The 17,131-nt window shown below is 38.6% G+C and overlaps 1 protein-coding gene across 4 annotated transcripts in view; it reads right to left on the minus strand.

The window, feature by feature from the left end:
• Nucleotides 1-17,131, minus strand: part of PARG (poly(ADP-ribose) glycohydrolase) — a 126,151-nt gene that overhangs the window by 35,107 nt on the left and 73,913 nt on the right. For all 4 annotated transcript variants that reach the window (XM_074958740.1, XM_074958739.1, XM_074958738.1 and 1 more), the window contains 3 exons: nucleotides 7,718-7,797; nucleotides 3,832-3,892; nucleotides 231-306 (listed from right to left, as the gene is read on the minus strand). In XM_074958740.1, coding sequence (XP_074814841.1) covers nucleotides 231-306; nucleotides 3,832-3,892; nucleotides 7,718-7,797 — 217 coding nt within the window. The remainder of the gene's footprint in view (nucleotides 1-230; nucleotides 307-3,831; nucleotides 3,893-7,717; nucleotides 7,798-17,131) is intronic.

Raw genomic sequence — 17,131 nt, forward strand, 5'->3', positions numbered from 1 at the left:
TGGTTTTGGAAACAGGGACACATGTGGAAAAAAAAAAAGCTGGGGAATGTTGACACTATTAAGGCTTTCAGAATGATCAGTTTTGTGGTTTCTTTTATCCGGTATAATGTCACTACTTTAAAAAACAAAACAAAAAACAAGGAGGTATATGAATAACTGTGCTAAACTGCCCAGTCATCAATAATGTGCCAAAAGCACAGCATAAAGCCCTATTTTTATTAGACACTTACCTGTAGCATACCACGTCCATTGCTTTCTATAGTGCCCTCATATGTGACATACAATCTGGTCAGTTTTTTATGAGATCTATAATTTTAAAAATATATACAGATACAGTGTTACCTTACAGAGAATCAATTAACTACATCACCAAATGTAAAAGTCTCCATTATAAAAATCTGCAAAAAAATAAATGAACAAAATTATGTTTTCAGTTACATTAGTGTAAATCCAAAGTAACTCCATTGACTTCAATGAAAAGCTTTGTTTGCTTTCCAAAGGAATACTCCAGATATACAACTAAGACCAGTATAACTTAGAACAGAATTTGGTACAATGTGACAAAGGTCAGATATAAATTAGGGAAGTGGGAGGTGAAGAAAATGAATACTTTGCATTTACATCGTACTTTCCATCCAATGATCTCCGCTCCCTATAAACACATCAGTCAATCCTCACTACCACTTGGTGAATTGGGTTTTATTATTCTCATTTTATAGATGGTGAAACAGAAGTTAGGTTTCTTGCCCAAGGCCACAAGAGAACAGCAGGTCTGGGCCTAGAATTCTGACACTCCTGGATGTGGCTGGGTGCAGGGGCACCACCTGCACCCCTGTACACAAAGGATTAACTATAGCTTCCCTTTTCTTTTCTGTTACACAGCAACTCAGGTGAAGAACTATACGCAGGAATGCTGGAAAGACAAAAGAGAGGAATGTCTGTTGGAAGGCGGGACTCCACACTCAGGTACTGAGGCTATGGCTACACTAGAGAGCTTATAGCAGCTGCGATAAACAATCTGTGTAGCCGCTCTAAGGTAATGGGAGAGAGCTCATCCATCAGCTTAATTACTCCAGTCTCCGTGAGTGGCGATAGTTAGGTCAGCGGGAGAGCTTCTCCCACAGACATAGCACTGTCCACACCAGCACTTAAATCGGCATAAATTATGTCACTTGGTATGTGTGTGTGCCTAATTCACACCCCAGAGCAACATAATTTATGTCAATTTAAGCTGTAGTGTAGCCATACCCTGAGTGAACCCCACCTTGGGGGATCTTTTTGTTGTTGCTTTATGCTTATGGTAACTTATTTTGATCTATGCTGATAAAGATTTGCTGCTGTTGAAAAATCCTGTTGCTCGCTGCCATTTTATTTCTGCTGAACTACACCCTCCAGCCCACAACTACTCTTCGGGTTTTCACAAAATTGGCCTTATTTTGATCAGAATGATCATTTTTGATCATTAATTTCTATCCAGAATTGTAAAATTAAAATAACTTAATTTTATGGGTTGATCACCAGTGTTGTGGACAGAATATTCTAATCTACCATATACTTTCATTAATAATGGTATTCAATCTTTTGACTTACTGCCTTTATTTCTTCCAGAAAGAACAATTACTTCCACACTTTGTAAAGAAGAAAGTCACTGACATATTTAACAATAATACAGCTGAATTTAAAAAAAAGAAAAAGAAAAAAGAAAAAGAGGTTTAAATTAAGCTGTATTAGTTACAATCATCCATTAATAGATTTACAGGGGACATAAATCTGCCCTCTACTTGAGCAGGATGTTAAGAAACAGAATATTCTGTGTGAGAAGCTAGTACATAAACTGAATTACATTCATATCAGTGATGGCTTAGATTCCTCACTTCAGCAAACAAGAAATAAAATGATGTTTCACCTTTCTGTTTAAAAAGAAAAAAAACATTTGCCACTCAGCTCCCAGTGAGGTTAAAGTGAAACATATCTATATCCTCAATCACCAATTTAAAAACCTTTAATAGCATACAATTACATATTTCCTGCCCCTAAATAGTAGTTACACAGATAGAGCAAAGAAGCACTATGTTAATATGACAAAACCATCTGACAGAAGATTTGGTCAGATTTTGAAAAATAATTTTGGGTCAGATCCTCATCTGAGTACATTGGCAAAGCATCAGGGAAGTCAATGGAGGTAAACTGATTTACACCAGCTTAAGATCTGGCCTTTGACATATACAACTGTAAGGGTGTGCAGTTTCCTGGAAGACTAGGGGAACCATGTGTACTCTGTTATTTCTAAAGATGCATGAATTTATGTACTCTGAGACTTACAGTAATAGATTTTTAAAAAATGTTTTGGACCCCAAAATGAGAGCATCTTTTCTGCTCAGCACATATATACCTGTTTACTTCTGCAATTCAAGGGTTAATGAGACGTTCTGAATTGACTCATTGTTTTAAAATGGTGGCTTAATTCTCCTCTGCCATACCTCAAAGTCTCTCTCAGTAATCATTGCATATTTACCCTGAAACCAGAGCAAGCTGAGTGCTTTTTCCTTACAATTCACTGTGCCACCATCACCTCAAGAAATCAATCTCTTTGAAAGAGAGAGCACAAAATTACTCAAGCAGTGAGTGCCAAGGGAATGCAATGTCAGCACTGAGTAACTACTTTCAATAGGATTACCTTCTAAAATAACTTTTGTTTTATACCCTTTAGGGCCTGGGCATCCATTTATCATGTACTAACTATAGTATATTTGAGAACTGGTAAAACTAACAAGAAATCCATGACATGCTATATATTTGCAAGATATAGTATCAGACCTTTCATTCTACTATGTGTCTAACAAGGGTACATTTTTTAGATTATAGTTCATATGCATTGTATAGCAAGTAAATCAAAAGTGAATGTACACACTAGTTATTTTAGCACATTTTAGGGGTAGTAACTATTGTAACTACTACAGTTATAAGATTTTCTTTTTTAATAAACACCAATTATTAAAGTAAGTCTAAAAAAGAAAGAGCATGGAATAGCCAGTAAGTCTACACCGTGCTATTTACAGTTTTGGATACAAATTTAACATATGTTATATCTTAACTAGTATTTATATCTATAATCCTAAATTTGCAGATTTTGATTCTAGGGTTACACATCCAATTTCTTGCCTCTTTTCCCAGCCCCAAAACTCCAACATCCAAAAACTCTGCTTAAATTTAAAACTTCACATACCCAGACAAGCAGCCATCATCTTACTTGGACTGTTTGCTGATGACATGGCACTAGCCAATGAAAAAGCTAATAAATCAAAATTTTCATACTGGCTGTCAGCCACATTGCATTCGAGTTCCTGTCATTGCTGCTTCAGATGAACCATCACACCCAGGCTTCCCTCATCCCCACATGTATACCTGCAAATTTTCATGGAAATATCACTGTTTAAACGTTCATCTAAATCATGAACAAACAAAATGAAATGAGGTAGCTGAAGCACATAAATATGCTCAAGTTAGAAATTAATTTTACAAAATTTTAGAACTTTTGACTAAATTATCAACTTCTACAGAACACTGAAACAACTCCCCCACCAAAGAGTAACAACCTCCACCACCAAATTGCTTTTGCATCAGTTCAGCTGACTCCCCCGCCCCGCAAACTTGATGAACAAAAATAACAAAGATCCATACAAAATAGTGTCCCTTGTAATGATTAAGAGCCTGACTCAACTCCTAATGAAGTCACTGGGAGCCTATGACTTTACTGGGAGTTGCATAAGGCCCTAAGTCACCACAACCAAGTAAAACAATTTCTCACACTGAGAGATGTGTTTAACTTACCTTTCCCAGTCTGGAAGGTCTTGAAAACTTTGTCTTGTAAACGTCACTAATCCAGTTGGTTCTATTTTTAAAAAATAACAAAAAACAATACAACATACATTATCAGCTGTATGTTTCAAGTTTTAAAAGCTTACCACTTAAAATCATTCAGAGACTAAGGCTACAACACATGTGGTTCTTACTCAGGAATATTAAAAACCAATTTAAAATAAAAATGCTAGTTAAAATAAATATTTGTTTCTCCTAAAAGGAAAACTGAAGTTTGATTCCCTCACTGACAGTGCCAGTGTTCGAACTGAAGGAAACGTATGTGATGATCAAACTTTCACCTCCTTGCCCCCACTTCCTTTTACATCTATTTTTCTTTTTATCAGCCAGCAGAAGTAAAGTGGAGGTATGACATGTGTCATAAGTTGGGGGTATGATTTATGTCCCTTCCCAATTCGAGTACATGAAAGCATTTCTTTGCAATACCAGACCAAAGAAGGAAAGCACATTGTTTCTCAAATATTCCACTTAAGCTGTAAACATCATGAGACTGGCTTGGTAGTTCAGGCGAGAGCAGAATGTGTTGCCATGGACAAAAACCAGACTTCAGATCCTGAGCAGGCTCCAGTCAGTAGGTCATGAAGCACTACATGCAAGTAGTAGGGGAGCATCATATGTTTTCAACCAAGAACCTTGGCTGATTAACATGAAGGACTGATGGATTTCAGAGGAAGGAAGTTCATTATTTCTTGAACCATTTGAGAGGGGAAATAGGAAGATTCCTGGGGGACTCCAGCCCTCAACAGAAAAAAAGATGTGTATAGACGCATATTATAAGAGATTACCTCTATTTATGTGACTTCCTTTTATTTCACTAAAAATATGTTTTAGTTGCAGCAACAAAAAATCAGTTTTTGAATATTTGGAAGAAACTTATTTTATTCAATCTGTTCTTTGTCCAGAAAGCAATTCCATTTTTTCTGTGGAAAAGCATTCTTAGAGTGAGAAACATTAGAAACTATTAGAGACAATGGTGGTATCATCTAAATAAAAAACATATTTTAAAACTTCTATTCTTTAAGAACTCCTATTTTTTTGGAAAGAATAAAATATTCCTCAGAAAGTGTTAAATATTCCTGTAATACTGTTAGAAATGTTATGAGGTTATAAAGAATTTTATTTAAAAAGGTTAGCTTAATTTTTTAAAGAGAAGGTCTTGTATTAATCAAGTGTTTCCCCACAAGGGTTCTCTTGTATTATGGAGGTGATGTTTCACAAATTAAGCATACATTTTGAGTACTAAGCTTTGGTTTGCATACGCTTCAATGTATTCTGTTACAAGGAACTCAATTACTATTTATAATAAAAGGGCTGGGGAATTAAACATTTAATTTCCACTCATTTCCAGGGCTAAATTACTTCAGTCTTAATTCATTATGTGGGGGTGGGGGGGGAGAGAAAAAAAAAGGGCAGGGTCTGTTTGAAAGTGCAATATAAGTTACTAATTCAAGGAAGAACATTTGAGAATCCCATTAAATATTATTTGGAATTATAGTTTAAAAAATTCCAATTCACCGGTTACATAGAACATAATCCCAAATGATTTTAAGTACATAAAGAGGCGGAGCAGCTGCATAACTTAGAAGTAAGAGGTTGCTGTAATTCAGGTTGCATGTAAACATTTTTTCATTCACGTGTGAAAATGCAATAAGCTATACACAAAGTCACATGCCTGGGTCACATTCTACTCTGGACCTTGATGTCAATAGATGTTATTCACAAATGAGACTTTGGTAGGTAAATGAAGGACAGGATGTGGTTCTACTAGATTTCATGGTGGCAGTATAAATCCTCAAGTCAAAAGAATGACTGTCAGATAAAATGGGAACCTTTTTTTGGCCCAAGTATGGGAGTAGCTTTTTTTAATGCCATTTTGCACCTGAATACCTCAAAAATGTCTTTTTTTAAAAACAAATGCTTCTGACTTGGTATGAGTTAGTTATGAGGGAAAATTACTATTCTCTACATGTTAGAACAAATGATTTTCTAAAATAAAGTTTTAAGAGTAGAAAACATCATGACGTTCATATGGAGTATGCCATCAGAAAATCTAACACCAGACCAAGATATGATACTTCAGATATAATTAAGATATATATTGTATGAATGATTATTAAGGCTCCATGTTTGTCGCGGAAGTCACGGATTCCATGACTTCCTGTGACCTCTGTGACTTCTGTAGCAGCTGGTGAGCTCGAGCAGCTAGCCCTGGGGCCAGTTGCTTGGGCGGCCTTGGGGACAGCCACACCCTCCACTGCTGGAGAAGCCCTGGGCAGTGGCTGATGCAGCTGGCCCCGGGGACTATCTGATCAGCAGTCCCAGGGATGGCAGGAGCAGCCACAGCTTAGGGGCTCTTGGCAGTGATCCTGGGATGCCCAGAGCTACCATTAGCTGCCTGGGACTCCCCTCCTGCCCCCAGCAGTGGCCGGAGCTGCCACTGGCTGCCCGGGGCTTTCCTCCCCTCACAGCACCCCCCTCACCCCCCACTAAGATTAAATCAGAGGTATTTATGGTATGAGTCATGGACAGTCACAGGCCATGATTTTTTGTTTTTTGCCCTTTACCTGTCCATGACTTTTACTAAAAATACCCGTTATTAAATCTTAGCCTTAATGATTATGCATACAACTAGAGCATCATAGGTACATTTTTATTGGAATGAGTGCTCAGCCACATACATGTGTTTTTACACGTTTATATGAATGTGCAACTCCATGACCATGTAAGAAGCTTCAATTAACTTGGTACATTAACTTGAATCTCAGATAGCTTATATAATCTTATTGGACTGTCCTGCTACACACATTCTGAGCATTATCTTGCCAGGCGGTTGAATGCCTTAAAATCCAGTTAAGTTCCATGGGAGTTGAGGGTGCCCAACATCTCGCTGGGTCGCTCATTTAGTGGGTTTATTTTAAACATGGGTCAGCTCTCTTATGACCTTTTGGGGAAGAAGGGGATAGAAGTGGTTGGGGAAAAAATGAAAAAAACCTGCATTATTGCAATATCAGAGCTGAGAGTCTGGACACACTTAAGCCAGTAAAGTCAAAGTTACAGTTCCCTGGAAACCATTATTTTGACAGTGAGTGTGTGTATTTATATGCTTCTAACTGCTGCTATGTGCGTGAGTGCTCTCTCTCTTTTTTTTATGGACAAGAAAGAGAATGGCAGTTAGCAGCATATGGAATAATTAAGATAATACATATATTTTAATTACTGAATATTCTGCTAACTGCCATACCCTCACACATTAGAGAAACAAAGTGGGTGAGGTAAAAATCTCTTATTGGATCCTCTTATTGGACCAACTTCTGTTGGTAAGAAGCAAGCTTTCGAGCCATACAGAGCTCTTCTTCAGGTCTGGGAAAGGTACTCATAGCTGAAGAAGAGCTCTGTGTGGCTCAAAAGCTTGTCCTTCTTACCAACAGAATTTTGTCCAATAAAAGTTATTACCTCACCCACTTTGTCTTTCTAATACCCTGGAACCGACACAGCTACTACACTGCATCCTCTCACATACACATATACATACACAAAAAGTGTTAAAGCGTGTGTGTGTGTGTGAGAGAGAGAGAGAACACGTGTGCATGTGCATGGCAGTTAGCATCTTACATAATAATTCAACACTTTATATATTCTGTACCTCAGGGCAAAGCTACAGTTCCTGTGGGAACCAATATTTTCAATTTCTTGACTTCTTTGTTCAAAACCTTCACCATAACATTGTATTGCCATAGATTTTTCCATTTATTATACATTCTTTATGTGTTTGCTTTGCAGCTCAGACTCAGGCATGTTTCACAGCATTCAAAAGAAATGAACTAATAAGAGGATATACTTTTTTCTGTGACTCTTCTAAAGTAGCAGAAAAGGGTTTTAAGCTTCTCAGGCTTCCTTGGCGACCGCCCTTCAAACAATCTGAATAAAAAGAAAGATAGAAAAGTGACTGAATTAGTTTCAATGGCACACAGAGTAATAATTAAGCTGTTTAACAACAGTGATCTGATTGAATTTTGAAAGTAATAAGGATAACTTCAAGAGGCTTCTCTAGATGTTTAATAAGATAAAAGTGTCACACTCATTTAAATTGAAAAGTAACATGGAAAACAAATGTGATTTCTCTGTTCAAAGAGGGTTGTAAATCAAATGCATACTTTTCTCTCTTTATCAGTTAGTAGTACTTACACACTCTAGTTAAAATCCTCGTTGCCTGCATAAAGCCCAAATACTTTAGCTTTAAGCAGATGAAGTAGAGAGACTGAGGAGAAAAAATCCACCCAACAACCAAGTGTCAGGTTCCAAGGCCCCTCCACAGCCACTATTCCAGTCTACAAGCTTGAAACCACAGACCTTCCACAGCATTTGTATGGGGTGTGGATATACAGCCTTCCCCTGGCCTGCCCTCAATGTTGTATTTACATGCTGGTCTATGCAGGCTGAGTGCAGAGACCTTTTCAGCAGCACCCTGGGGGCATGAGGCATACCTGCATGGTTGCTCAGCCAGTGGACAGCCTTGGGGAACCTCTACAGGGTTTAAGTGGTACAGATAGCCTTGCACTGGCCCTCCAGAGTGTTATGAGGTTAATTTAATCCCACTAGTATTAAGTGGCTCAAACAACAAATTATTTTGGTTGGTTGATTAAATGGAAGAATACGCCCATCCTTATTTTAAAGGGGAAAAAATCCTTAATGAGATAATAGTACACAACTAAAGCTTCAGATCTCCTTTTAATCTTCAGTTCTCCAAGACACTAAACCTTTTAATATGTTATCAGTTTCCTTAGAAATAGGTGCCCATAGAACAGAGGTGGGCAAACTATAGCCTGAGGGTCACACCCGGCCCGTGGAACGCTCCTGCCTGGCCCCTGAGCTTCTGGCTCGGGAGGCTAGCCCCCGGCCCCTCCCCTGCTGTTTCCCCTCTTCCACAGCCTCAGCTCACTGTGCAGCCGGCACAATGCTCTGGGCGGCGGGGCAGCGAGCTCTTGCCGGGCTCACAGCTGCAGAGCCACGGCCTGACCCAGTGCTCTGTGCTGTGCGGTGGCGTGGCTGGCTCCAGCGCGGCTGCCTGTCTTGGTGCTCTGGGCGGCTCGGCTGTAGCGCTGCAGGGGGCAGGGAGATTGGATAGAGGAGAGGGGAGTTCGGGGTGGTGGTCAGGGGTGTGGATAGGGGTAGGGAACAGGGGGGTTGAATGGGGGCAGGGGTCCCGGGGGGGGGCAGTCAGGAATGAGAGGAGAGGTTGGATGGGGAGGAGGCTGGGGGGGCATTCAGGGGCAGGGGTTCCGGGGGCAGTCAGGGGACAGGGAGAAGGGGTGGTTGGATGGTGCAGGGGTCCTGGGGGGGGCAGTCAGGAATGAGAGGAGGGGTTGGATGGGCCAGCGGGGGGCAGTCAGGAATGAGAAGAGGGGTTGGATGGGCCAGCGGGGGGCAGTCAGGGGCAGGAGGTCCAGGGGCGGTCACGGGACAGGAAGCACGGGGGGGGGGGGGTAGGGTGTGTGTGGATGGGGCAGGGGTCCCGGGGGGCGGACATCAGGAAACAGTGGGGGTTGGATAGGGGGTGGGGGCCGGGCCACACCTGGCTGTTTGGGGAGGCACAGCCTCCCCTAACCAGCCCTCCATACAATTTCAGAAACCCGATGTAGCCCTCAGGCCAAAAAGTTTGCCCGCTCCTGCCTTAGAACTAGAAGTTCAGAGAAATCTGTTAAAAAACCAATTAACATATTTCCCTGTTTTTCCCCTACTTATCCTCCATTACATTATTATTTATATTGCAAAAGCACCCAAAATATATCAGGAGTTGTAAAGACATATAGTCCCTGCCCCAAACAGTTTACAGTGAAAGGCACTGATCCTAGAAACACCTCTTTAATTTTCCCCCAGAGAAGTATTCCCCATAGATTTCAGTAAGACTATTCAAGTGAGAAAAGGTACATGTTTGTTTGCAGGATTGGGTCCTAAAACAACAAAATGCAGATGACAAGTGAGGAAAAGGCATACGAAATACAAACAAAGTGGTCAATGTGACAAAGGGCATATGTTTCCCTAGTTCTTTTTCATTCTATTTGGTTTGTAATATACAGATCATCTACAACTACTCCTCAACCTAGCCACGGTTACTTCCTTCAAAATGCAATATAATATACATAAACTACCCCAATTGCTCTAGCATTGGTAACTTTATAACAACAGCTTGTAAGAGGACAGTTGTGGATAACAAATCACTTATATGATAATAAATAAAAAGTAAGTTATCCTCAACTGACAAATATCTACCCATCTATGGAAGACTCATTTATTCCCTAACATGGGTTAATTAGAACCACGTCCCACTGCCTCCCACTCCTCAAATGCCCCCTTGTGCTACCATGGACGACAAAATGAAAGAAAGGACTGAAATAAACTTCTCCTTATTTAATTCTGGCAACCAGAATCTGGCAACCTCTGTGTTTCCGTACTGCTAACTAAAAACTGGCACCAAGGCCAATGTTTGTTCCACAGAAAAGCTGGTAAAGCATCTGTTGGATAACCTCATCCCTACAAGACTAAATACACCACTTCATAAAGAGACAGATCTGAGCTCAGGTACATCTACAAATACTAGTAGATATCACCTTAAAATTAATTCAGAGAATGGCAAACCCAACAGAAACTCAATATTTTAAATTAGAGATGAATGAACTCACCAAAATATTTTGAGAGACCACAAATTTGGGGGGAAATTTTTTTTTTTGGAGAACTGAAAAAACAGAAGTTTCCAATATATGATTCTGCACCTGGAGCCACATGGGTGGACCCACGGGCTTGTGCAGAATCCCACTGGAGTCAATCTGATTCCACACAAACACAATGGTCTACCCATACAGATCCAACTGCAGGACTGGGACCAATATTAGCACACACTTTGTTCCTGTACTTAAAACGCAGAACTTAAAAGCAGCACAAACTATGGAGTCTACCTTCTTTTCTCCAAGCTCAGGATTGACAAATATTGATGGGAAAGCATGGGAGAAGTTTACACTGATATTGTTATTGCTTTGCTCATTAATTTCAAAATTCTTTCATGACCTTAGTGCTCATGAAAGGTACCAGACTGACAATCGTGGAAACCAGGATCTATCTACAGAAAAGCTACAGTATGGGCACCAAGAATGCAAGCTTCTCTATGTTATACCACTAATACTTTTCAACTTTGAATTGTAGAGATCACCTCTGGGGTGAAAAATTCATTTGCTTGCTATATCTATGCCATGCTTGGTCTCTCTGATGAGATTGCCAACAAGAACACCAATTAGTCCTATTTACAGGGATTTTGTAATGTTAAAAAAAGAAACCTGTCCTCGGGAATTGCAGCTGAAACTACTAACTCATTACATACTGGCTGCTTGGACTAGCAGATATTAAAGAGGGTTTGTTTTGTTACTGCTCTGCACTGGACTGGCACTAGGAACCAAGAAGTTAAAAGCTGCAAATCCAAATTCCAGTACCCTAAGCCATCTAACTCCTCCAGTCAAAACTGAATTTTATCTACTTACACTTCAATGATCATGTTTGGAACGGAAATAATATAACACTGGCCTTCAGAAATTTCATTGCAAGGGGAAAACACAACACCAGCTACCCTTTCTTCTGGATTAAAAAAATAAAATAAAAACAAGAAAAGCTGTACTTTAAATTACCAAGAGGGCTACTTCTGACATACAGAAATCCATTTATGAAAATCTAAGAAATAAAAAGAAATGTCCTTACTTTTAGCCATTAAGTGAATGCATTCTTTCCGTGTTAACCAAAATACTATTTTTACTGCATCATCTATCTTCCAATAACCTGCACTTGTATTGCTTAATTTGGTTTCCTACAAAATGACATGGCATTGTTATTGGTAACATATAATGCAATTTGTCTGGAGGGAAGAAAATAGGGGGCTTTGGAAGCAATATGCCTTGAGTAAGAAGTTCACTAAAAGATGTCGGATACAGTAGAAGCCCTTGGGGCTTAAGATCTCATTTCTAAAAGCCATTCTTAAAGTATAGCAAAATTGGCTGGGAATGGGAATGCAAAGTGACAGAATGCTATTCATCTACTTCCACGTAACATAAAGACAACCCTGCTTCAAAAGCAAAAAGCTTTAGGTGAATTCAGCCTTCTAGTATTGAAATGAATTAGATTTTTCATATTTAGAAAAGACGACTTACATAAGAACTATGTGAAGCGGGTGTATTCAATGTGAACAGATTAATTTTACTGGGAAATTATGATTCAATAAAAAAATTAATTGGGGAGGAGGGAAGAGAAGGGAAGGTTAGTCTCTAGTCCTGGTTTCACTAATCGGGAGGGGTGGGGGGGGAGGACCTGTAAATAAGGACTTCAGGAAAACAAATTTTACTTGTACACCCCATTTTAAAATGGTGTTACTGCAGGCACTAATAAAGTACAGTGATTGTAGAGCTAAGGAGGCAAGCTGACTCAGCAAAACAAATAAAAATAAATTAGGTGTCTGTTAAAGGTTTTTCCTCTAAAAACTTTTGACTTTTTATTTTAATATTTGTGCTCTTTATCTGAGACAGTTTATATACTGGACTAATAATGCACACACTAGCCTTTTGCCTCTTCAATTTAAACTGAAATAATGTTTAGGTTGCAAATAAATTTGTTAATCTCAACCAAATGTTCAGTGGATGGCCGTCCACATCACAAAGCCAACAACGATTCAGCATAACAGACAGCTTCTGTACAGAAAAAGCCAAGAACTGGAATAGCAGTGCTCATTGTTGGCCTAATTTTCCTCACTGAAGTAAATGGGATTTTTACAATTTTTTACAATTGTTTTTTTTTTCATTCTTAAAGCAATGGAGAGTTATATTTACAATCAAGAAGTCCATTTATATAAAATATTTTTTCGTTTCCAATTTAATTGTTTATATTTAAGATAGAGCCTTCATTATTAGAACTTTTTTCCATGGCAATAAGTGGAAAAAAGGATTTCATGGGCAAAGGCTAGTTAGATGAGAATGTAAATCAGTGCATCTCCCCTAAGCCAGTGGTTCCACACTTACTTGTTAAGAAAGATGTAACCCTGACACTAGCCCCAAATCCATGCTCACTCCAATCAGAATAATTCTCAATTCATCACATTTAATGTTTGTTCAAATCAAAGAGTTTCACCAAATGAAGTATTGGAGTGGCAATTTAAGTGAAAAAAACAATGAGTGAAAATACTGGATAAATATGCTAGGATTCATTTCACAATCTCCATGTAGGCTTATTATTAATTAGTGAGTTTGTCAATACAGATCAAAAATGTGATACAGCAGCCACACTTTTTGTAAGTCACTTAACAATACAAAACATAGAATGAGAGAAACATTTTGGTTCTTTGCAATGTTGAGACAGTTAGGACAGGAAACTTCTGTTCATTTGAGGCTCATAAACATCTCTAGAAACTCAGGGCCTGATTCAAAGGCCATGGAAGTGAGTGAAAAAGTTCCCATTGATTATAGTGGTCCTCGGATCAGCCCCTAAATCCTTACATTTATCAGTTTATGAAAATGCATCCAAATGTAATCTCACTATGCAGTTTACTTCATATCTCTTTTTTTTTTCAGTGTCCAAAGAGATTAAATGATCAAATTAGAAGACTTTCAAACAGCATTAAAGTTGGCCTGCCTGCAGAAGGGAGGGAAGGAGGTACATGCCTTTGGGGGTGGGGCGACATTGTGATGAATGAACACCTGAAAGATTGTTGGGGTTTTAAAAGTGTTTCACATTTAAAAATAAATTACATTGCCGGAGGGCTCCTTGAATGACTACAGAACTAGCTGGATTATAACATCAAAAGCAAGCATGAAATCTTCATGAAAATCCCCCCCAAACAAATGTACAAACAACCTCTTAGGCCTTCCCTATAAATTATAAAGCAGTAGGTCATTTTCTATGGCAGTAAGCTTATTACTATAGTAATAGAGAGTGGGGGTTTCAACAGCACACACCATTGCCCTAACCAAGCTTCCACTGAAGTTGGTGGGAATTTTACAATGAACGTGAATGGGAGCAGAATTAGGACAACGATGAATGCTTTTAAAAGTCTTGCCCAAAAAATTATTGGAGAGCTAAGTCTCAAATTACATCTATATTAATATGTACACCCAAATCTTAACATACACTAAACAGTCTCAGTTTATTAGTTTCCAAAAACTCCATTTAAATCCACCTACTTTTTCTTCCCACACCAGACTTGTCTGCAAAGTGCTCAAAAGGGCTGTAAGATCAGCCACCTCCCACACATCATGACAAGCCAAAGGCCCTATTTTCAGCGGTGCAGAGATCCACATTTTCCCATTGACTGCACTCTGAGTTTTAGGTGCTTAGAACTCTGAAGAACAAAAATAAAAGAATAAAAAAATAAAAAAATCAGACCCTAGACTTCTATTCTCTGTCTGAGAAAGTGAACCTATTCCAGAGCCAAGTTTTCAATTGCAAGTGCAGAGCTCTTTTTCCTGAAGGCAGGGGATAGGAGATGAACTAAAGACACACACAAAAATATTTTATCTAAATAAATGCAACATTCCCTACTAAGAAAAAGTACAAACACCACATGAACAAATCATGTCTCAAGTGCACATGCATCATACAATTAAATATCTTTCAAATCTCCAACATGGAGACAAAGAATTAATAGCATCAGAGGGGTAGCCATGTTAGTCTGGATCTGTAAAAGCGGCAAAGAGTCGTGTAGCACCTTATAGACTAACAGACGTATTGGAGCATAAGCTTTCGTCGGTGAATACCCACTTTGTCGGATGCATGTAGTAGAAGGCCTGTGAAAGTGAGGGACTGTTGTCCAGGATGGGTTGTAGATCACTGATGATGCACTGGAGACGTTTTAGTTGAGGACTGTATGTGATGGCCAGTAGAGTTCTGTTGGTTTCTCATCCTCCCTGATTGAACTAACCTCGTTATCCCTAGCCTGATTCTTGCTTGCATATACATACCTGCCTCTGGAAATTTCCACTACATGCATCCGACGAAGTGGGTATTCACCGACGAAAGCTTATGCTCCAATACGTCGGTTAGTCTATAAGGTGCCACAGGACACTTTGCCGCTAACGCACTAACAGAAATTACTAGGACACTGGAAAAATATTAATAGACATTTGTACAACAACCTAGAGTATCAACTCTCTCTATGTAGAACCAGAAATATCAAATATTAATTTAATGGTGAGGTCTAATTAACACCTGTACTTGCTAACATGAATCTTAAAGTGAATTGGTCAATATGCAACATTATGGAAACATTTATTTCAAGTACAGAGTTTTGTAGTTTTAAAAAGAATAGGCTTTGTTAGGGCATGATACATATTAACTGGAATTTTTCTTGAGCTCTGTATGACAAGATCACAAAAAAGCAATTCCCTGAGTGGAATGTAGATTATCAATTTACCAATATAAGAATCCAAGGCAAGAAACCATTAATACAATTTTTAAGAATTCATCCAACTAAACTGCACTGTAAATCAAACTCAAAGCACTGCAAACCCCATTTTAAATTGAAGTAATTGATAAATTACTTGCAACTGCATATTTTTATCCAGTAAGCCACTTTTGCTTTGTGCAAGATGTTCTGTCAAACTGCCACACAGCTACTTTAATTTAGTAAGGAGACAGATGCAAAAAGTCTGCCGAGTTGACCACTGAGGCAACCTACAATTTATCTTTGACCTTCTAGCTTCTCAACAAATGCAGCAGCAATGCTTATCAAATTGAAGCCCTTTACATAGATATTTAGGTATTCTGAGGAACCAAAGGACAGGCAGAAGTGAAGGTCAATAATAAATGTAAGCAGACTTGTGGGAGCAAATAACAAGACATTCAGTTAACATTAGCAGCCAAACAAAATGTTTTCTGATTTAATCTTTAACTGTTTTCAGTGTTTATGTTCTGAATATAAATCCTACACTTGATACAAAAAAAAAAAAAAAAAAAAAAACTACAGTGGTTATGTTCCAACTAGGGCTGTCAAGCAATTAAAAAAATTAATTGTGATTAATTGCACAAATAAAAAAATTAACTGTGTGATTGATCACGATTAAACAATAATAGAATACCATTTATTTAAATATATTTGGATGTTTTCTACATTTTCAAATATATTGATTTCAGTTACAACACAGAACACAAAGTGTACAGTGCTCACTTTACATTTAATTTTGATTACAAATATTTGCACTGTAAAAAACCAAGAAATAGTATTTTTCAATTCACCAATACATGTCCTATAGTGTAATCTCTTTACCATGAAAGTTGAATTTACAAATGTAGAATTATGTACAAAAAAAACTGCATTCAAAAATAAAACAATGTAAAATTTTAGAGCCTGCAAGTCCACTCAGTCCTACTTCTTGTTCAGCCAATTGCCCAGACAAACAAGTTTGTTTACATTTGCAGGAAATCATGCTGCCCACTTCTTGTTTACAATGTCACCTGAAAGTGAGAACAGGTGTTCTCATGGCACTGTTGTAACTGGTGTTGCAAGATATTTACATGCCAGATGCGCTAAAGATTTGTATGCCCGTTCATGCTTCAACCACCATTACAGGGGATATGTATGCTGATGACAGATTCTGCTCAATAACAATCCAAAGCAGTGTGGACCAACACATGTTCATTTTTATTATCTGAGTTAGATGCCACCAGCGGAAGGTTGAATTTCTTTTTTGATGGTTCAGTTCTGTAGTTTTCACATCAGAGTGGTGCTCTTTTAAGATTTCTGAAAGCATGTACACACCTCGTCCCTCTCAGATTTTGGAAGGCGCTTCAGATTATTAAAGCTTGGGTCAAGTGCTGTAGCTATCTTTAGAAATCTCACATTGGTATCTTCTTTGTGTTTTGTCAAATCTGCAGTAAAAGTGTTATTACAATGAACAACATGTGCTGGGTCATCATCCGAGACTGTTATAACATGAAACATACAGCAGAATGCAGGTAAAACAGAGCAGGGGACATACAATTCTCCCCAAAGGAGTTCAGTCACAAATTTAATTAACACAAGTCACAAGTTTAATTAACGCATTTTTTTTTTTTAAACAATCATCATCCACATGGAAGCATGTCCACTGGAATGGTGGCCAAAGCATGAAGGGGCATACGAATGTTTAGCATATCCGGCACGTAAATACTTTGCAATGCTGGCTACAAAAGTGCCATGCAAATGCCTGTTCTCACTTTCTGGTGACACTGTAAATAAGAAGAGGGCAGC

This window comes from Natator depressus, chromosome 7, assembly GCF_965152275.1.
Source record: "Natator depressus isolate rNatDep1 chromosome 7, rNatDep2.hap1, whole genome shotgun sequence".
NCBI classification, from domain to species: Eukaryota; Metazoa; Chordata; order Testudines; family Cheloniidae; genus Natator; species Natator depressus.